At 37.8% G+C, this 22,927-nt stretch overlaps 1 protein-coding gene across 1 annotated transcript; it reads right to left on the reverse strand.

Moving 5' to 3' along the window:
• Nucleotides 1-1,081: 1,081 nt before the first annotated feature.
• Nucleotides 1,082-3,157, reverse strand: LOC101684083 (WD repeat-containing protein 46-like). Its single transcript, XM_013062389.2, is given in 4 exon segments — nt 1,082-1,669; nt 1,701-1,839; nt 1,842-1,894; nt 1,897-3,157. Coding segments are annotated over 4 exon segments (1,836 nt in total). The 5' UTR covers nt 3,125-3,157; the 3' UTR covers nt 1,082-1,253.
• Nucleotides 3,158-22,927: the final 19,770 nt, after the last annotated feature.

A 22,927-nucleotide genomic window follows, 5' to 3' on the forward strand; every position in this document is an offset into this window, starting at 1 on the left:
TAATCTTGTTAAGATTACTTTCAATTTGCTCTGAATTTATGGATGAATTTACAGAAAACTGATGTCATTATAGTAATGAATCTTCCTATTCATGAATGTGGTATATGCTGCCATTTATTTAGATCTTAGTTTATGTTGTTTTATATTATTTTGTAATTTTCTCTGTAAAGTGCTCTGTAGTCTTTTTGAAGACCTAGGTATCTTTTAGTTGTATTGCTATTACGAACATTGTAACTCTAATATATAGATATTCCATTTTCTAACTGATTGCATGGTAACATGATTAATTTTATATTATATATTTATTTTTTATATATTTATTATATATTTATTTTTTAGCCAGCAATCTTGTTAAAGTTTCTGATTTTTTCTAGATATCTGTCTATAGTTTTGTGTATACAATGTTAATATCTGAAAAAATGCTAAATAATTTTCTTTCTCATACTTAACACTTTGTATTTCTCTATTGTCTTTTGCATTTCATGATATCTCAGGCAGAATGTTACATTGTAAAAGATAAGAGGATCTATAGCCTTGTTTCATTTTTACTTGTTTAAAAACATCTTTTTCTTAAGTAATCTATATATCCAATATGGGGCCTATCCCCAATATGGGGCTTGAACTCAAACCCCAAGATCCAGAGTCACATGCTCCACTGATTGAGATGACCAGGTGCCCTTTGTTCTAGTTTTAATAAAATCACTTCTGAAATGTTATCTTTAAGTATGATGGTTACTGGACATTTTCCATAAATATCCCTTATTTCTTTTGGTTGGTTGCAGAACTTTATGTGTCTACCTGAATCCTTGTGTTGTTGAAACCACTAACGTACTTCTGTCTTTCTGATAGTTTGATTTACCATTTTTTGAGAGAGATTTAAGTCTCCCACTTGGTGAATTTGTGAGTGTCTCTTATAATTTGATCTGGTTTCACTTGTTTAATTTGAAGCTATGATCTCAGGTTCATAACTAGTTTGCAATTGTTTTACTTTCAATGGTTTTTTCATTTTATCTTAAATTCCTTTTGATTTAATAAATAAGCTTTCTTTCAACTTTCCTTTAACCAACACACATTTTTTTTTTTTTCAAAAAAATAGCCATTTTCTTTAATACCAACCCAGCCCAGGAGCCAGCTGTCCCTCCCCAGTTGGGGAAGGGGTACACTACCCTCTCCTCATTCCAAGAAACAGGGTTATCTCCCCACAGGCCATCATGGGGACAAACTGTTGTTCTCAGACCACCCTGGAGCATGGCTCAGTGCACAAATCTGTCCAGGGCAGATGGCCGGGCCCTTGGGAGCTTAGCCTTCTCTTGCTTCTGTGGCTGTTGCTCAAGGCTCTGCCGGACTTTATCCCGGTGCTCCTTGTCCATGACCTTCCTCTTCCTCTTCACCAGGCTTGCTGTCGAGCTGCGGCCCTTCTGCTTTGGCTTTGGTTGGAAGGGAGCCTTGGCCTCGGGGTCATAGCCCAGCCTCTCTATCCGCTCCTTCTTCTCTTGCTCCAAAGAGATGACATCAACCTCTGCCAGGGCTCGCAGGTCCAGACAAATGAGCTCTGCAGGTACCTTCTCCAGCAGGGCCTTCACCTCCCACTCCTGGCGCTGCTTCTGGCTCCTGTATGGATTACTCTGTAGGCCGTCAAAGTTAGGTTCAGCAGCCCCAGGGACCAGCAAAGTTAGGTTCAGCAGCCCCAGGGACCAGCATGCTCGTGATGCCGCCACTGTGCCCCACCCCCAGCACATCTTCAAAGGGGCAGAAATGAAGGCCATGCACATGGCCTGAGAGCCGGTGGGTGAGGTAAGGCTGCTCCAGGGAGGGTGGGCTAGCCTTGCCCTGCCCTGCCCTGCCCATATGTTGACCACATCACCCATGCCCGCAGCCAGCAGTCCCCGCTGGAAAAGGCCAGATGCCCCGCTCCCTGGGGCAGGGTCCGAGCACTCAGAGGCTGGAACATCCCTCGTAGGTCAAAGATCTTCAGCTGGTGGTCCAGGCCAGAGGTGGCCATGTACGTGCCTGTAGAATCTACAGCCACAGCCCGGACTCCACCCCGATGACAGAGGATCTTTGCCAGTGGCTCCTTCATGGCTGGACTCCATAAGGACACGGTACTATTGCTGTGTCCAAGGTGGATGACGGCATTGTAAGGGTTCTTAGTCATGACGTCCAGCCGTCCACCCCGAGCATTCAGAGCTGCCACAATCTTTCCCACTGACACGTCCAGGTAGGTCAGAAACCCTGTCTCTGAAGCTGTAGCCAGGAGGAAGTGGAAAGGCAGGAACTCCAGCCGTGTGACTCGGTCACAGCGGCGGATACAGTGGAGCTCGATGCCCTGGTTGTCGTAAATGTGAAGCCAGCGATTCTGAGCAACAGCAAGCAGTGCTTCCGAGTGCAGAAACCAGATGTCCCGCACTGCCTCCATGACGTTGATCTCACACATGAGCCTCTTTGTTACCCAATCAAGGGCGGCCACATGACCCCGGTGCCCTCCAAAAGCCAGGTGTCTCCCAGTTGGGGAGTAATTCAGTCTGTAGGGTCCAAACTGCCTCAAGTTTAAATCAAAGTGCTTGGCTGCACTTGCAATATCCACGGCCTCCACAATGTCAGCCTGGCATATCTTTGCTGTGTCCTCCCCATCCTCCCCTTCCAGAAACCCGGGTTCCTCAGCAAGCAGTAGCTCAGAACGAGCAGCTTTAATACTGATTTCCTCTTCCTCAGACTCAGCCACCTCAAGTCGGCTTCGGGTTTTGGACTTCGAATGTGGCAGCTTTTTGGATTTGTCAATGCGACGGAACTTCCGAGCCGCCTCCACAGGGACGGGGGCAGGGCCTGGAAATGGATCCTGGGCCCCGGACACGCTCCGCTGAGGCTCAAGATTCCTCCCTTCTCGGGGTTTCTTTGGGAGCTGAAGTTTCCTGGAGATCTGAGACTTCTTTGCTATGTTAGTGTTCTTTGGCCTCTGGGGGCGAAGCTCACGATTCCTCTTCTTGTTACGAGGGGGCCCTGGAGAGGCTCCCGCAGCGGTTAGAGTGGTTTCTTCGTCCCAGTACCTCCGCGGTTTCTTCCTCTTGGCCTGAAGTCTGTTCTTCTTGGGCGGCACATCCTTGCTCGGTTTGGGGGCTGTTTCCATCTAATCCACCCGAACAACGATCCACGTGCAAACTCCTCCCAACACACATTTTTTATTCTAACTTTTTGAACTTGTGTAACTACATAAACTGATTTTGTTCCTGTTATTTTGTCAATCTGATTGTGTTGTTGTTATATTTTTGTGTCTTTAAATATACAAACTTAATTCTTAGTGTTCTGTAATTTCACTGTGAGAGTTCTAGGTGTAGATCTGTAAATCCATAGTTTGTACCAATTTGTCAGAATACATTTCTAAGATATATTTGAATTTTTGAATTGAAAAGTCTTTTTTTTTTAATTGTTAAAAACCTTTAGTCATTAGGTCTACACATGTTACTTCTTCATTTGGTCTATTCAGTATACTTAGACATATCTGGATCCTTTTAATATGCCTCCATGCCTTTTAAATATGTTTTTATCTCTTTACCTCTTTGGATATAATTTGCATACGGTTTACTTTCTCAATACAATATTCCAGCTCATAATTCCCTCTTGGAGTGTCTAGTTGAAACTTTGTTAAATTCAAGTTTTTCTTTTAAATTGAAGTACACATTTTTATTTATCACTTTTACCACTACTGTTATGGTTTTTGTTGTTATTATGGTTTTCTAATTTTGCTTACTTTATAACTGAAAGATGATACCTGGTCATTATATATGTGTGAATTCCTTTAATTACTCATGAAAGAAGCTACTTTTGTGTTTATTAACCATTTCACATTTTTTTTTCCTGTGAAGGTTATATTTATACCCAATGGTGTCTTTTGTAGTTTTTTTTACCTATCTATGGTCAATATATATATATACTATCTCTTGCTTCAGTCACCTGGGGTCAGAAAGAATTGTCTTGATAATGTGGTTGAGAAGGTTGAGTAAGCTAATTTATGCAAATCTTTTAGAACAGTGTCTAGCTAATAAAGATCACTAATTATTTCTTATTTTTGTTAATAACAGCATTTTTGTTTCATTCATAATCTTGGAGATAAAATTTCAGTGTAGTCACACATATCATTCCTGGTGATAGGGAAATTGGTCCATTCTAATGTGGACCATTCTAATGGTCCATTCTAATGTGATTATTACAGCAAAATGTCAAGAGTCAAATTTTGCATGGAAATTTGTTAGGAAATTGCCATTTTGGAGACCAGCACCCTCTGAGTCTAAATTGGTCCAACATTTTCAGGGTTTCTACAAACACGGAAATGATTCACATTGATTTGCATTCAGGGGCCTTATTATAATCCCTTTCCCCAAAAAACTCAGATTTGAACACCAAATCACATTCTCAGCAGAGGAATACTCACTCTGAAAAGCTCTTGAGAATGAGGTAACAATTGATTCACATCTCATGATGTTCACTTTGCAAAACTGTTGAAAAGAATGAAACTTTTTTTTAGTTTCCTCTCTGAATGTATAAAGTTTAATTTATAAAATGTATGTGCAAATGGCACATATTCAATAAACATTTATTTTGTGAAAGATAACTAAATATACTCCTTTAAAAACCAGTCACAGTATCTTAAACTTATTCCTGCATTCTTGGGTGTCATAATTTCAAATAATTATATCTTTCAAATATGTATGATACATTCCAAGACAAGTCTTTTTCTCTAGAATTAAATTTACAATGAGAATTTCCCCACTTATATATCTTCCCTGTATGTATATTAGTAGTGCAAGGAAAACACAATGCTAATGAGTACTCATCTACTGACTCAATTATTATAAAGTTATGTAACCAAGTTTATTTCCTAAATTTTTAAAATTATATCCTGCCTTTAATGTGGACACTGTGATGTTTCTCCTTATGATATAGCTTGTTCTACAAAGGAAAACTAATCCATTAAGACATAGCACATTGTCAGGGAAAGAGGTAAATTATCAGGTAACTGAAGTTTATCTCTCTAGTCACAAAAGCTCCTTTTAAACTATAACCCATTTTGTTATATATTATGATATTTATGGTGTACAGTCTTATTTTATTACACTGAGTATATATGACACTGGGTTTAAAGACCAAGCCTATATTAGCCATGTTTCTTTTATTCTACACATGATCCTTCCTATTTAAGAAGCTCTACCCAGCAAATCGTGATGTTCCAGTAATGCCCAATGGATGTTCCAGGAATTCCTCAGGTGTGAATAACTGGCAGAGCATAAGTTTGTGAAATAAATAGAATTTGTGTAAAATGTGAAGATGAAATACTGTTTTTAAGATGACAATATTAATATTTAGTAATATATTCACCAAATTACAAATTTAGGCAATATAAAGTAATATTTAAAGATATGAAATTATTTAAATTTGTCACTAAATGAATTTTTAATTAAGCATGTAGATTTTAACATTAAAAAGTATATAGCATACAATTCTCCAACTTACATTACTTAACAATATTTCATAAATATTTTTCTAATAATTACTCTAAACGAAAATAGGTTGACTTCTTCAAACAAAAAGCATGGAGTGGTTGGATAGATTTAAAAAATCAAGACCAAACTGTATGCTCCTGCAAGAGACTCACATCAGCTAAAGGACCACATGGTCTTCAAGTGAAAGGATATTTCATGCAAGAGGAAACAAAAACAGAATGGAAGGAGCTATAGTTATATCAGACAACTGAACTTTAAGCTAAAAATAGTAACAAGAGACAAAAAAGATCATTATATAATGATGAAAGGGTCAATTTATAAAGAAAATATAACAATCATAACTAGATATACGCAAAACACGAGAGAATCTGAATATATGAAGCAAATATTAATAGGTCTGAAGTGAGAAACAAGCAACAATGTAATAATAACACAGAACTAAAGTTCCCTACTTTCAGCAATGTCTAAATCATCCAGACAAAATCAATAAGGAAATGTTGGACTTGAACCATACTTTAGACCAAATGGACCAAACAGACACATTCAGAGCATTCCATCCAACAGCATCAGGTTACACATTCTTCTCAAGCACACATGGAACATTCTCCAGGACAGATCACATGATAACCTACAAAATAAGTCTTAGTAAATTTAAGAAGGTTGAAATCAAGCCAACTAACTTTCTGACAACAATGATATGAAAATAGGAATCACTAATGAGGAAAATGGGAAGATTCACAAGTATGGAAAGTAACATGCTTTTGACCAACCAATTGGTTAAAGAAGGAATCAAAAGGGAAATCAAGAGATATCTTGAAACCAAAATGGAAACAGAATATTGGAAAAATTAAGGTACTCCTCAAAGCAGCTAAAAGGAAAGTTCATAGTGATAAATGCCTATATTAAAAAACAAGAAAAATCTCAAATAAGTAATTTTGCACTTCAAGAAACTAGAAAAAGAAGAAAAAACTGAGTCCAAAGTTAGCAGAAGGGAGATAACAAAGATCAGAACAGAAATAAATGAAATAGAGACCAGAAAAATGATCAAAGAGATTGACAGAACTAAGACCTCTTAAAAAAAAAAATTTACAAAGTTGACCTTAAGCTGGACTAAGAAAAAAGAAAGGATGCTTAAAGAAATAAAATCACAAAAGAAATATAGGCATTAAAATGTACACCACAGAAATACAAAGAATCATAAGAGGCTACATGAAACATTACACAATAATAAATTGGCTAACTTAGAAGAAATGGATAAATTCCTACAAACATGAAACCTACAAAGACTGAATCATGAAGGAATAGAAAATCTGAAAAGTTCAATAGCAAGTGAGGAGAATAAACCAGTGAACAAAAACTATCAATAGCAACAACAACAACAAAAAGTCCAGGACCTGATGGCTCTACTAGCGAATTCCTCCAAACATTGAAAAAAGAATTAATACTGATCCTTTCCAAACTTTTCCAATAACTTGAAGAGTAGGAAACACTCTCAAACTCATTTTATGAAGCCAGTATCACACTGATACCTAAGCCAGATAAAGATACTACCAAAAAAAAAAAAAGAAAAACCAAAACAAAAAAGACAACCACAGACCAAAATCTCTGATGAATATAGATGCAAATTTTTAAAAAAATATTATTAGCAAACTGAATTCAACAGCACATTAAGATGATCATACACCAGGATCAATTGTTTCAGCATACATAAGTTAATAAATGTAATACACCATATTAACTGAATGAGAGATTAAAAAAACGATCATCTCAATAGATGCAGAAAAAGCAACTGACAAAATACAACATCCTCTCAGGATAAACACTCTCAACAAATTGTATCTAGAAGAAACTTACTTCAACTAATAAAGGCCATATACAACAAGTCCACAGGTAACATCATATTCAAGAGTGAGAGGTTAAAAGCCTTTTCTCTTTGATCAGGAATAAGTGTACCTCTCTCGATACTACTAGTCAACATAATAGTGAAAGTCCTAGCCAGAGAAATCAAGTAAAAAAAAGTAGTAAATGATATCCAAATTGGAAAGAAGAAGTAAAACTGTCTTTGGAGATGATATCATCCAACATAGAAAATTCTAAAGACCTGATCAAAACACTGTTGCAATAAATCACAAAGTGCAATAAAGCTTCAGGATATGAAATCAAGAGAAATCAGCTGTTTCTAAACAATAACAATGAAATATATGAAAACAAAATAAAGAAAATCCCATTCACAATATCCTCAAAAGGAATAAGATACTTAGGGATGAATTTAACCAAGGAGGTGAAAGATCTGAATATTGAAAACTATAAGATTTTGATGAAAGACTGACAAAGACACAAGTGGAAACTTATCTGATAGTCATAGATTGGAGAAATTAATATTGTTAAAATGTCTACATTATCCAAAACCATCTGTAGAGTCAATGGAATCTCTATAAAATTTCTAATGGCATTTTTCTTTTTTTTTCCTTTTTTTAAAGATTTTATCTATTTATTTGACAGACAGAGATCACAAGTACGCAGAGAGGGGGGGGGGGGAAGCAGGCTCCCTGCCGAGCAGAGAGCCTGCTGCAGGACTCAATCCCAGGACCCTGGGATCATAACCTGAGCTGAAGGCAGAGGCTTTAACCCACTGAGCCACACAGGCTCTCCTCTAATGGCATTTTTTTTAAGGTTTTATTTATTTATTTGACAGAGAGAGAGAGAGATCACAAGTAGGCAGAGAAGCAAGCAGAGGAAGAGGGGGAAGCAGAATCCCCACTGAGCAGAGAGCCCGATGCAAGACTCAATCCCAGGACCCGGAGATCATGACCTGAGCCAAAGGCAGAGGCTTAACCCACTGAGCCACACAGGCTCCCCTCTAATGGCATTTTTCAAAGAAATAGAAAAAAATCATAAAATTATTATGGAAGCACAAAAGACCCTGTATAGCCAAAGCAATCCTGAGAAAGAACAAAGCTGGAGGCATCACAGCCCCTGATTTCCAGCTACACTACAAAGCTGTGGTATCAAAACAGTATGGCACTGGCATAAACAGACACATAGACCAATGGAATAGAATTGAGAGCCCAGAAGTAATCATAAATACACACACACACACACACACACACACACATACACACACAATCATATATCTGTATATATATAATATATACTATATATATAATCATATGGACACACATATGTATATGTGTGTGTCTATATGTATATATATACATGTATATATGTATGTATATATGTGTGTGTGTGTATATATATATATATCCCTTGTCAGACATATGATTTAGAAGTATTTTCTGTCATTCAGTAGCTTGTTTTCTGTTTTGTTGTTTGTTCTTTCCTCTTCTCTTTTTTTTCTCTTCTTTTTTCTTTTTGTCCCTCCCTCCCTCCCTGCTCAGTGGAGAGTCTGCTTTTCCCTCTGCCTCTCCCCCTCCCAACCTGCTCATGTGCTCTTTCTCTCAAATAAATAGATAAAATATTTTAAAAGATAAATAAAAAGAAAAAAGAACTTTGATAATCATCATATTTAAATAGCAACCCACACCCTCCCTATTCTTATTCCAAATCCTTTTTGACTGCCTTATTTTTATTCCATAATATTTATCACTATATGACATACCATTAACTTTCAATTTTTTATTTAGTATCTCTTACTCCTCTATTGCAAGAGTTATTTTTTCCTGTGTTATCATCAGTATGTAGGAAAAAAACCTGATACACACTATGGACTAAATAAAATTTGTGAATAAGCAATAGTGAGTATTTATATTCAAACACATACTATGTCTCTAAATTTAACTACCTTCATTGCAGTCTTTCAACAAAGTTTTCCTATAAGTTTTCCTGTTTCTAGATGAAAGGGATGTGTTTTCTATTATATCGTAAAGTGGTTTTAATAGGGTATAGAAAAGGTGTTGGTTTTTGTGTATCGATCTTAATCAGCCATCTTGCAGAACAATTTCATTATTTTCCTTTCAGTGTCAACATAAATCACATATTATCTGCAACCGTTGCCAATTTTTCTTTTTGTTTCCAATATTATTATTCCTAAAGTATTTGTCTTTTTTTTTTAATTGCACCTTCCATTAATTACAATGGTGACAATGAGCCGGTTATCTCCTTCCAGGCTCTGAGGGAATGACTCTCTGTTCCATGATTAATGTGATATTTTCTGCAGTTTTCTGACAGTCTTTGTGAATTTAAAGAAATTTCCTTCTTTAAGGTTCACTAAATATTTTTATCAGAAATAGAAGTTTGATCATTGCTTTTCTGGAATTGAGATAATTATATATATTTTTAATCCTTTAATAAGTAATGTAGGGCTACATAAATAAGTATCTTAATACTGAACCATTCATGTGTTCCTCGGTTAAGTGCTAGTTGGTCATGAAATATTATTATTTCCGAAAATGTATATGATAGTTAGTATGTGCATCTGAAGAGAGAGGGAGAAACATAGATTATGAAACATTATAATAAAGCAAAGAACCGAAGCCCTGTTTCTTAAGAATCATTGCATTGAGTCTTGTGCTCTTTTCTATCTCTCTGGCTTTCCCTACTGTTCTCAATTTTGTAACTATTATTCTTTTCTTTGTTTTTTAATAGTCTCTTTTCATATATGTATATTTATATTACATAAGATAGTATGTATATGATATATACAAAAATGTGTATGTACACACACACACACACACACACACACACATCCTAAAGGAAGATTTTAGATTTTCCAATTTGTTTTTATAGGACCCAGTTCAGCATGAATGAAGATCTTTGAGGGTCACAGGGGTAGAATAATACATAAAACCAAGGGAAAAATCATCCTGTGTAGCAGTAAGGAGTGCCTACTTTTAATTATGTCCTTTAAATCCTTTCATGGAAAGCCAAAGATCTGCAAGAAAGGAAGTTGGTATTATTCAGAGGTGGATAGTTCAAAACAGAACCTTAGCCAGTTTTCTTTTTTCTCTCCCTCTTTGATCTGTGACTTGGCTCCAACCTTGCTTATATGGAGAGACAAAACTTTGGTTCCCTGCCAATTTCTTTTATCTACGTACCCTGGGCAAAGGTCTTAAAAATAAACCCCAGGATATTTTATAGACACTGCGTGAGCCCCGCATATGTCAGCCTGGGAAGGATATTGTTCTAGGATCTTCAAAAATCACCACAGAGAGGTGTTTTTTTCAGAGGCAGACCAAGCTGAAGTGGAAAAAATGAAACTAAAACATGATTTTAATAATTAGAAATAGATTAAGAGAATGGCCAATTAACCTATAAGTGGTCTAGACAACAAGTCCTTGCAGAATATTACATAATAAAATCATATGATCTCCAGAAAATCATGTAGTTGAAGAAGAGTTTTAGGTGATTTAATATGCTTCAATGTTTGCTCTCATTGGGGAGAGGAATAAGCTCCAAGTATTTGATCATCAAGGATCAAATCAACTGGGCAAGAACTAAGAAAACAGTCTTGGGTTTTCTTTCTTTTCTTTCCATACTGATAACAGTTGCCCATCACTATACATGTTCAAAAATCCATTGAACAGCACGCTGACTTCTATAGTATACAAATTATTTCTCAATAAAGGTCTTAAGAAAAAAATTAAGAAAGAAAAGAAAAAAAGTTGAATTTCACAACATATAATGCCAGAATTACATTTTGGGCAAAGTTTTTTCAAACTCTCCCTATCAATATTGGAATGCCAGAAGGAAGAGCCTAATAATGTTTTAGTAGAACACCATATTTGGAAGTCTATATTCAGAAAGAAAATTGAGTTTGATTCTAATGTCAGGACTGAGCCAGCAGTGTGGAGCTGCTCAGAGTTGTTTGGGCAATTATTGCCCTTGTGAACTGTGGGATGAGAGATGGCTGTCAGTTCCTACCAGCTCAGCAGAATTCCTTTCTTCTCCAAAGGCCAGCCCAGCAGAAATATACAAGGTCAAAATGGAATATCAGCCTAAAGATTGGAAATAACTAAACTGCAGGTAAAATTCTTGAAAATACAATTTAAAATATATGAAAATAATTTAAAGTTTTCAAATACAGAGAGATTTGTGTATATTTGTGCAAAAATCACCAAAACAAGAAGTGGAATGTCTCCTGAAAGGACAGTTAGTTCTTTTAAATATACAAATTCACAATCTCCATTCCCAAACCGATTTAAAGGACCAAAGCCCCACAGGAGGCCAAGAAGGACAAGGTAAAGGCAGGAAGTAGGAAAGACAATTGTGATGGCAAAGTGGGATGAAAGAATTGCTCAGGATTAGACTCAGTCTCGACGTATAAAGATTTATGTTTCCATCTTCAACTTAATTTGAAAACAAAGCAATACTAAACACCCTGATTCTCAATTTATTGAGCATGCTATACTCAAGACTAGCAGAAGACCAAAGAACTTAGTACCTACAAGAATTTTTCAGGGTTGGAAGTCCTCCTAAATAAACATACCTTTATTAGATGCCTCCTACAACCTTCTTGACAAATGATGACCCTGACTTATCCATTGATTTTGGCCCCCAGCATTCGTTCTGATTTTGGAAACCAGCCCTTTCAGCACATGAGAATGAAAACCTCTAAGCTGTGCAGTGCATAACCTATGCAACTATACCTATGCCCCTCTCTTGCCCTGCATGATATAGTCAAAGTGATTAGGCTTTAGGAAAGCCATGTGATCTAAGCTCAGAAAATCACATGCTTCTGCTTAGAACTGAAAACTTAAACTGAGCCAAGTAACACATTCCATCCAAAGGTGGCTCCTGAAAAAGCTATTAGTTTCTCAGTTTCTTCTATGTAGGTCCCTGGAGCTGTCCTTTTTCCTGATTTGAGACCCTAATTCATCTTTTTCTGGATGCTGTGGGTTACTTGAACGCCAACCAATATTTATTTATATTTATATTTACATTTATGTTTACATTTACACTTACATTTATGTTTATTTTCCTATTTTTAAAAATTACTCAGAGTGTTTCAACTTCTGGCAACCTAAGAACCTTGGCTGACACAGTGCCTATGCCCTGACAGAAACTCACCATTTCCCCATCAACATTGTTCTTCGAGCAATTCTGGCCATAACATATGGCTCCAGCACACTGAGTTGGCATTTGCCTTCTCCAAGCCTCTACCTGTGGTCCTAACTCTGCTCTCTGAGGCTACCAGTCATACTGAATCCTTTTTCTATAAAATAGGTCTTTAGATTTTTAAGGATTGGTTCTATGTTCATTCCCTCTGCCCAAAACTTGGCTAAATGCTCCCTGTTTCTTAACCGTTCTTGTTTCAACATGTCAGGTCTTAGGCTGCTATTCCTATCAGGCTCCTTAACTTTGCATGTAGGTAATGTGTAATCTGTGGCCCCAGTTATAGCTTAAATCTTAACAAACATCGTACCATGTATATTCTTGGTCATAACTGACACCAAACAAATGACTGTGGGTGTTTTACAAGGTGCCCAATACCCCACCTGGAAATACATTGCAAAGTTAACAGTAAGCTAAAAACAGATGTGTGGCATTGTGTTGTCTTTTGGTTTGTTTTATATGCTGTTACATCTCTAAAAATCTCCTTCTTGCAAAATAAACAATTTATAAGTGGTCCCTGTACTTAATCAGAGGTGTTTATTTCTGCATTAATTCATTTAACTAGCTAGTGTGCGTTCAAGAATTTCCCTAGAAAGAGGAACGCTCTGTTGAGAAATGATGTCCCTTGTTTGCTTTTGCTGAGGTTCCTGGCTAAGTGCCTGCTTTCAGATCTACCTGAAGAATTTAAAATTCTTTCTGACAGTTATGATCAGTCAACACATCCTGCGCACAGCTCCTGAGCACCATGCCTGCTACAGTAGACACAGTGACTCAGTGTATTACTCAGTGACCCCCCTGCACCTGGAAATCCCAGGCCTACCTCAGCCAGGAAGATATGAGACATGGAATGAGAGGGCTGGCCTCTGAAGTGGGCCTAGCCCAGGTAATTGCTGCCCTTCCTATGCCATTTTGTATTCTAGGAATTTCAATTAATGTTTTAGTCTATGTGCTTACATACTGAGGAAGTTACAAAAGACCACAGTTATAAAAGTCAAGTTGATAATCATGGTAAATACCAACGAAACTAAAATATCACACTAGGACAAGCTAATCAACACTTGCTCTGTGGAGATTCTGCTTGTGCATTAAAATAAGAAAACCTTTCTAATTTAACTATTGGTAAAACCTTTATTTAAGCAGTCTTTATTGACTGGAGTACGCATAGGTTGTTGTGGGGTTGCCAATAGCTGTGGCTAGCCATGGTCCCGCTGCATACCTATCAGGCTCTGTCTTCTGTATTTTATGTACTAAGAATACAAAGAGGTGATTCTGGCTCTTCTTCCACTGGCTAGGCCACCACCCCATCCCTCCAAGGCTCCAGGAACACCAGGCCCTACAGTCCTAAGGAAAGATAAGCCACATTTCCTTGGCAGCAGGCCCCTTGAGTTTATGAATGTCCTGTCCTTGGTTGTGGAAGGTGTGCCTAGCTCCACCCTATGATTGGGTAGAGAAAGCCCCCAGCTAGAGTTTATGGAGGGTAGGGATGAGATAATATAAAGAATTCAGGATTGGTGGTCAAGGTATCCAAGTGCTCTTCTTAGAGGTTCAACTATGTAGGTGTGTAACCTTGGACAAGATATGGAACTTTACCAGGCCTTAGATTTTCATCAATAAAACACAAAGGATAGCCCCCTTCCCCTTCTGAAACCATCTACTAGGATGCCACAGAGACTCCCCAAAGAATGAAAAGAAGGTGGAGTTGTACCTGCCTCTCTCTGCCCATGCATGTGTTTCATTATTACAACACTGACAGCTTCAAATTGATCGGAGAAGTTCGAAGACCCACAAAAGAGAATTTTTCCTTCCTTCATAATCTTGAAACTATTAATTTATGTAATCATAAATCTACTTAATGGAGGCTTTATTGTTTGTAGCTTGGTTCAGCAGGACTACTATTCCTGAATTTCCTTCTCTCTATGTTTCTGGTTACGGTGGGCCGTAAGAGCCTTCCTTTGCAAGATCTGGAGGGTGGGAGTGAACTGGCAGCCATTTGGTAGCTGGTACATGTTCTCTCTTATATTCTAGTCACCTTGTTGGCCTACAGCATCAGACAGGACAGAAACATTGTTGGCCTAGGGCAGCAGACTGCCCCACCTTTTCCCCAGATCCTCCTACAGTTGTTCCAACTACTGGGCCTGGTATGTGTTTAGCTACCCAACAAAGGATGCTAACTTGTCCCTCAGGACCCAGATTATCAAGGTCAGAGTCAATAAGAATGGGCAGGTAAATACATCCCAATGGGCTCCAGCTAGTCCTGGGTCTTCCCTGCTTTACACCTATCTTCCCTTCCATCTGCCTGCTCTGTGGACTTTAAGGTCTGGTACCAGAGACAAAGTCAACAGGCTTACGGAGACCACTGATCCAGTTGCTTAACGTCAAGTCCCTGTAACAAATCTCTTTTCATATGTTTGTGAATCAGTGGTTCATAGTGGTTCTCTTACTGAATGCTGCCTAATACACATTTTATTAAATACTTTTTAAATGGAATATTATCATGTCTGCCCCTTTTAAGCCCTTTTACAGACATTCGATTGGTAAGAATCTTATAAAGAGATCATGAAAGTCAACTCCCTTATTTTGAGTATAAAGAAACTAAGGCTCAAGTAATCCAGATACATTTGGAGGCCCAGCAGGGACCAGAACACAGGGGTTCTGACTCAGTCCCATGATCCCTACCACAAACACCTAATACGTTGAAAACAACAAAGGTTCCAGCACTATTTAAAATCACTTTACTGTTTTTCATGCTCTTCTGGGATAATTAGCATTCCACAGACATTCCATTGAATCCTAGAGGGAAGACAATGTAGTCTTCAAAGTTTTGGACTAATAACATGATTTTATTTTTAAGAGAGAGAAAAATAAAGTGTGTGTGTGAGCAGGGATTAGAGGAGGGGTGGGTGTGCCAGTGGGAAGGAGCAGAGGGAGAGAATCATTAAGTATGAAGCCAACTCCGAGCTCGATATTATAACCCTAAAATCATTACCTGAGCCAAAATCAAGAGTCAGATGCTTAACTTTCTGAGTCACCCAGGCACCCCTATTCTTTTGCTGGAAATCTGCTTTGAGCACACTATGTTCTAAGTGCTGGGAATAGAGACGAACACAACGGATAAGGCCTCTGACCTCATGGACTATTGGGGAAGATAAAAACAGACAAGTAGGAAAATATGTAGTAACAACAGATTATCTCCGGGAAGAAAAATAAAAATGGCAAGAGTATAGAGGTTATCCTGAGGTTGAGGGGGAGTCTTTTAGATAGAAAGTCTGGAAAGGTTTATTTCAGGAGCTGACATTGGAATACACATCCAAATGAAGTGAGGAAGCAAGCTCTATGCATTTCTGGAAGAAGACATTTCCACTTGGAAAGAACCATAAGTGCAAAAGCCCCCATGGAGCTTTTTATGGGCAATGACCATATTGATTATGAGGGAGAATGACAGGAGATTAGCTCTTTATATGTGAGAAGCTTGGATTTTATTTTAAAGTTATAGGAAATCATTGAAGAGCTTGAGCAGGGAAATAAAGGATTTAATTTCAGTTTCAAAAAGCTCACTATAGCTGCTATATGGTGGGGGAGGACAAAGTAGAACCAGGGAGCTATATTGATGGTATCTTGGACTAGGGTTTTAGTTGTGTAGTAGATGAGACATAATTAGATGCAGAATATATCCTGAAGGTAAAGTGGAAGAATTTGAAGATGGAATGAATGTGAAGTATGGTAGGAGAACAGAAATCCAGGGGTCTCCTAGATTTTGACCTGAGCTACAGATTGCTCATAATGCTGTTCACTGAGGTGGGGAATAGGTATTGAATATTGTGAGAAATCAAGGGCTCCCCCCACAATTAAGTTTGTGTTGTCTTTGAGACATCCAAAGGAAGATGTCAAATAAGTGATAAGTTGTGTTCATGGAGTCATATTCACAATATCTCTGGGATATACATAGTTTAAAATTTTAGCATCTGCATTTTGTGGACACAGGAAGTAATATATACCATGGGAATGCATATCAAGGAGGACTTGGATACACCAACTTACCTTATACCAGCTAAAGAAAATAATTGTCAGCACACTGGTGTTCTTTCCTGACCTATACAAGGTACACATATAAAACAATGAATGATATCATCAGGATAAATTTTATCTGATCTTAGTAAATGAATCCCAATACCCTTTCCCTCCTCTCCACACATCCAAATCTCACTGGTTTTTAAGACAAACTCAAATTTTATAACAAATGTCAAATCCCACCTCCTCCAGAAAGACCTTTCCTACTTAATCTAGCCCACCATAATCTTTAGCTCATAGCTTCCCTAGCATCTAACATCAGTGCTGTACCATTTAGCACATGATTATTCTTAGATGGCTTCATAAGTGTTATTCTCATCTCCTTCACTAGCCTATAACTTGAAAGCAAGTGCCATATGTCTATTTCTTTCATATCATCCACTGTGGTAAATACTGAAAAGATATTCTCCAATAATTTATTTTTTCTCTTGGACATAACCAGGCTACAGTTTCTGGGCTCCCTGACTGTTCATTGAACAGTGACAAAGGACAAGTGGATGGAAATGGTGGACAACATTTCCAGGCCCATCCCCTGAGCATTTCCCAAATGATCCTCCCTTCTCTCTTCCTACCTTCTAACAGGATGCTCATGTCCAAGATAACCTTGAAAGACACATGTCAAAGATGGTGGATTTTCTGTCACCCTGGGCCTCTGAATGACTGTGTGGAGCAGAGCCTATGGATCAAATGAACTTTCAGTGAGTGAGAAATAAACTCTACTTGGTTAATCCACAAAGATTTGGGGGTTTACCTGTTGCAGCAGTCAGTACTTAAACTTCAGTACCTTGTGCCCAGGACAGGTTCACAAAGACTTAATTTGCAAGGCTGATGAAACCTGTACAAACAGGTACTATTTTTGCCAGGTGAGTGAAGTGACTTGTTCAGGTCATGCAGCCAACAAGTGGTAGAGACAGGGCTTTCTGTTTCTAAAGCCTATGCTCCTAACCCTTACCTTATCCTGAATCTCCGAAACCACTGACAATTGATGTCCCAGCAATAAGAGCATTATTACACCTTTAGATGATAACACAGATTGCCCTCCCTCCAAAACAATCTTCTGATGTAAATTTCAGTAGGAAAAGTGGCTTGGGTGAACCATACAGAGAACGTGGGGGAGAGAACACAGAGACAAATGGAGAGTACTGCAACACATCTTCTCTTGAACACTGTAGTATGCATGATAAACTGCCACTGGCTGTAAACAGATCACCATGTTCTGATTAATTGTCAGGCAGACCCCACTCATCAAGAGGTATAGAGCAAGGCCTCCAACATTTCATTCCAAATGCCTTACACAAGATAAAAACCCCCACGTAATTGAAGACAGAGAAGAAAAATGTAAGAAATAAGCTAATAGACAAGCAGTAAACCTTCTGAAAATTGAAGGAGAATCAAACCAAAAAGTACTTCTCAGGAACAATATATTAAAATGAGTGTATATATGCATATATCACAACAATTCCATGTCCATTAACTTCACCAAGATTGCAAAGCTATATATTTCAAGTTCAAAAAAAAGGAAACAGGGTAAAAACATTTCCATACCACCTAAATTTAATCTTGAAAATCTATCTTATAAATACCATGTTACTTATGTGTTAAAGAGTACTACTTTTAGGTATAAATACATGATGCTATTATGAAATGTCTGGTACAATTTAGACCATAAAGCATGAAGTAAATAAAGTAAAACCTCTTATCTTCATAGGTTTGGCCCATGAGTCTCCATTTACTCAAAGAAAGCTACACTAAATAGATTGACCACGTCCACAGTCAAGATCATCACTTACAAATCTAGGTCACCATTCACAGGGGGGCCTGAAAAAGATCATGGATCATTTATCATTTTCTTCAGCTATGTGAAATAAGTCAGAATTTATAATCATGAGGGTATTAACAACACCTAATTTCTCATTAGAGCTCTTAAGTCACTTTCTTATGCATTATGTAATTTGACTTCACAACAACGGATACTAGTTCTTCATAATTAGCATTATCTATATTTTGCAGAGAAGGAAAAGCAGACAGTTTAAGTCAATTCCTGAACGCCATACAGTCAGTTCCTGAATCCAAGTCTTAGGAGTGAAACCCTAAGTGAAACCCTCTTGTTGCTATGCAGCCTCTTCCATGATAACTTACATTTCTAAAGCAAATAGCATTTACAAAGCTTTGAGGCAGGAGGGGCAGAGAGAACAGTCTCAGATTAGAAATGAGGAAACAGGCTGTGAATGTTTCTATGACTTGCCTATGAAACCTCTCTAGTTTGTAAGTGAAAAAAGCTGGGTAGATGGATTAATTGAATTTTTTTGAAGATTTTATTTATGTATGTAAGAGAGAGAGAGAGAAGTCCAGCAGGGAGAGGGGCGGTGGAAGAGGGAGAGAGAATCTCAAGCAGACTCCCTGCTCTGGGCTAGATCTCAGGATCCTGAGATCATGGCCTGAGTTGAAATCATGAGTCAGACACTCAAGCAACTAAACCATCCACACACCCTGAAAAAAGCTAGATTTAAATGAGAAAGTCTTGTGTTCAAGCTCAGCTTGCCTTCCCTTGTCACACATCACACTATAACCATAGGACAGCCATAAATTCTGGCTCACATGAGACCCATGTTCTGGAGTCAGAACCAGGCTCGCACTCCAGCAGTAGCATGAGCCCTGAGCTATGGAATGGAGCTTTCTCAGGGCCAGCCCCCAACATCCACCTCCTGCAACACCTCAAGTCAGTGCAGGTAAACTGAACTTGTGATGAACTTGGTTTGAACTGCCACTCTCCCAAACTTGCTGTTTTACTGTTGTCTCTCTTTACAACTGGTCCCAGGACCTATGCAGTGTAGTCAACTGCTCCCCACACAGTTAGCATCCATAGCCACTGTTGTCAGACTCCTGCCTCATCTCTTCTCCACTCTCTGGAGCCCCCACACAGGTCTCCCTAGTCTTCCTTCCTTCCAGTCTCTTCTCAACCCTACAGAGAATCCAATCTTTTCAGATCACATCACTTTGCCACCAGAAATCTGTCACTTGCATGGTCTTCCCTAAGATGGACCCAACCCCTTCCTCTGCCACATCCAACTTCCTTTCCCCCATCTTGCGCCCTGGGGCCCATGCTGACAGTCTGATGCGCATTATCCTAGCAGATTCTCAAAATCTCCACCAGCCACCCAGGAGCATTACGCACTGTGCATTAAACCTCCCTTACTGTACTGTTTCTTATACATAAGAAGGAAAATCAAATAAATACATTTTTGAACACATTTTTTAATCCATTCTTTGAACATTAAAGATTTTTTTTTGGTCTCCATTTCCAAGCTTACACTCCTAATATTATATAAGCATATGCTGTTTAAACAATGATTATTAAATCAAAGTAGATGTGTTAACCTAGTGCACCAGTATAAAACATGAGACTTTTGAAAATGCAAACACTTTTGCAGAACAATAGAGATATGTACTTTTAATGGTTGTGAGAAAACACATATTGGCTATAAAATTCTAAATTAAAATTTAACTCATGGATGTGCAAATTGTTCTTTCTTCAATAGGGGTTCTAATTCAGGTTTGTTGTTCATCCTGACACATACGTATCTAAACATACAGAGTCCCTGACACTGGGAACCAGAGCACAACTCTGGACACCAGCCCCGGCCCTTTTATTAGTGAGGAGGTACAATCTGAGAATAGCTACTCTATACTTTTTATAAGACTTAAACACATAAAGGAGTTTGGTATTTCAGAGTTTAAATTTTATTGGGTAATTCAGTTGGTGGTATAAAAATTTAGATTGGCCCTGCCTGGGATCTACCTTCAGTCAAGGTACTTGTTTTTTCAACTAAGGCAAAGAAAAAGAAAAAAAATCCTTTCAAGTTTCTGAAAGATCTTAAAGGATGGGAAGGGAAAGCTGAAGAATATGTGTGGGATGAGTTAGATAATTGGATCCTAGTTACTTTAAAGTATGGGAAATTTATTATTTATTTTCAGGGAAAACGAAATGCTGCATGCCCCATGAAAGCAGAGACCATTAAAGTAAATGACAGCCAGTAGGGACCAAGATTTTACTTTTTTTACCTTGGAATATCTAACCTGGTTTAAATTTAAAAAAAAAAAAAGAAAGAAAGAAAGAATTGAGAGGAATTAAAAAAAATGACTGCATGAAGAAACAACTTCATAGTTATCAACACATGCCTGTGTACTTTTAAATGATATTACTTATACAATTATACATATTTTGTTTGAATGAAATGAAGAGTACTATTAAATCAAATTACTGGTTTGGTTGATAAAAACACAAATGTCAGCATGTAATAGCGGTGTTTGCTATTCAGCTAAACTCCCCACTTGACTACCAAATGAAGATGCCAAGGAAAAACAGCAGCATTTATGACAACTCAGGTGCACAAAAAGAAATTCTAGGAAGAGCAGGATCAGCGAGACCACTCTGCCCAGCTGATCCTCCATGACCGACCACACTGGGGATAAGGAGATAGTTAAGAAGAGACAACAGGCCCAAAATGGAGTCCCTTGCACTAAGCCCATGTCACCAAACCAAGACTTAATACCTAATTTAATTACAATTTCAATCTCTCCTGAGAGTGAAATCTTAACCAGTGTATCAGAATCACCTGTTCAGCACTAGTGAGGTAATCTGCATAATCGACCCCCACAGTCCCCTAGAGCAAGGTGACCTTGCCACAAACAATCCGCTCTTTGCCCGTAACTTTTATCCTGCTCACTTCTTAGAAAAATCTTTCATTTTATATAGCTATTCTGTCTAATAGATATTCATGAATGATTGAATAAAGTCAATTAAATTATCTTTAACACTTCAATTTTGTTTTTTAATAAGGTTTTATTTTCTCAAAGGTACAAAAGAAACAATAAACACTTGCTTAAAAAAATCACTTAAAGAGCACAGGCAACAACAACATATATATATGTATATATATATGTATATGTGTGTGTGTGTGTGTGTGTGTGTGTATTTGGCTTTATCAAAATGAAAAACTTCTATGCATCAAAAGACACTATGAAGAGAGTGAAAAGACATACATGGAATGGGAGAGAATCTTCGACAAACATACATCCAATGAGGGATTAATACCCAGAATGGATAAAAAGTTTCTACAACTCAACAACAACAACAAAGAACAAAGAACCAACTCAACACTGGACAAAAGACTTGAACAGACATTCTCCAAAGAAGATACAAAGATAGAGGAATGGCCAATAAGTACACGAAAAGATACTCAACATTATCAACCATTAGAAACTGCAAATCAAAACCACAATGAGATACCACTCCATACATTAACATGGCTATTGTATTTTAAAAAAGAAAAAGAAAGAAAAACAATGTGGGTGTCTGGGTGACTCAGTCCTTAAGCAGCTGCCTTCAGCTCAGGTCATGATCTATAGGGTCCTGAGATGAGCCCTGCATCAGGCTCTCTGTTTAGTGCAGGAGAAGCAGACTGCTTCTCCCTCTCTCTCTACCTGCTGCTTCCTCTACTTCTGCTTTCTCTCTGTTAATAAATAAATAAAATCATAAAACAAACAAGTAGACACAAAATAAGAAATGTCGGTAAGGGTGTGGAGCTATTAGAACACTTTTGCATTGCTGGTGGGAATGTAGAATGGTATAGCCACTGAGGAAAACGGGTTGCAAGTTCCTCAAAACATGAAACATAGAATTACCATATGATTCAGCATTCCAGTTCTGCATGTATATCCAAAAGAACTGGAAACAGGGACACAAACTATGAATAATGTTATGCAAACATATTTTTGCATAACATTATTCATAGCAATAGGTTTGGGCTCTTTATTTTTCACAATAGCCAGAAGGTGGAAACAACCCAAGTGTCCATCAGAAGACGAACAGATAAACAAGATGTGGAATCTACATATGATCCAATGTTATTCAGGCTTAAGAAGAAATGAAATTTTGATATGTTATGATATGGATGAACTTTAAAAACATTCCACTAAGTGAAATAATACACACACACACACAAATATTGTATGACTCCATGTATCTGAGGTACCCAGAGTATTCAAATGCGTAGAAACAGAAAGTAGAATGGTGGTTGCCTGCTGCGATACTATGATTTATGGTAAGAAGTGTATATTAGGTCCTTCTTATTTTGGAACCTAGCTCCTAAAACCTTTGGAATTTCCTAAGTGATGAGAACATTAAGGTATCTTTTGTTATGCTAATCAAGTGACTTCTGCAAAACACCTAAGGATATGGGGAGCTGGTTGCCAGGAGAACTAACCTTAAATAGGATCTTTCAATCATATCC

This window comes from Mustela putorius, unplaced genomic scaffold (genome assembly GCF_011764305.1).
Source record: "Mustela putorius furo isolate JIRA1106 unplaced genomic scaffold, ASM1176430v1.1 tig00000224_pilon_pilon_pilon, whole genome shotgun sequence".
Taxonomy (NCBI): Eukaryota; Metazoa; Chordata; class Mammalia; order Carnivora; family Mustelidae; genus Mustela; species Mustela putorius.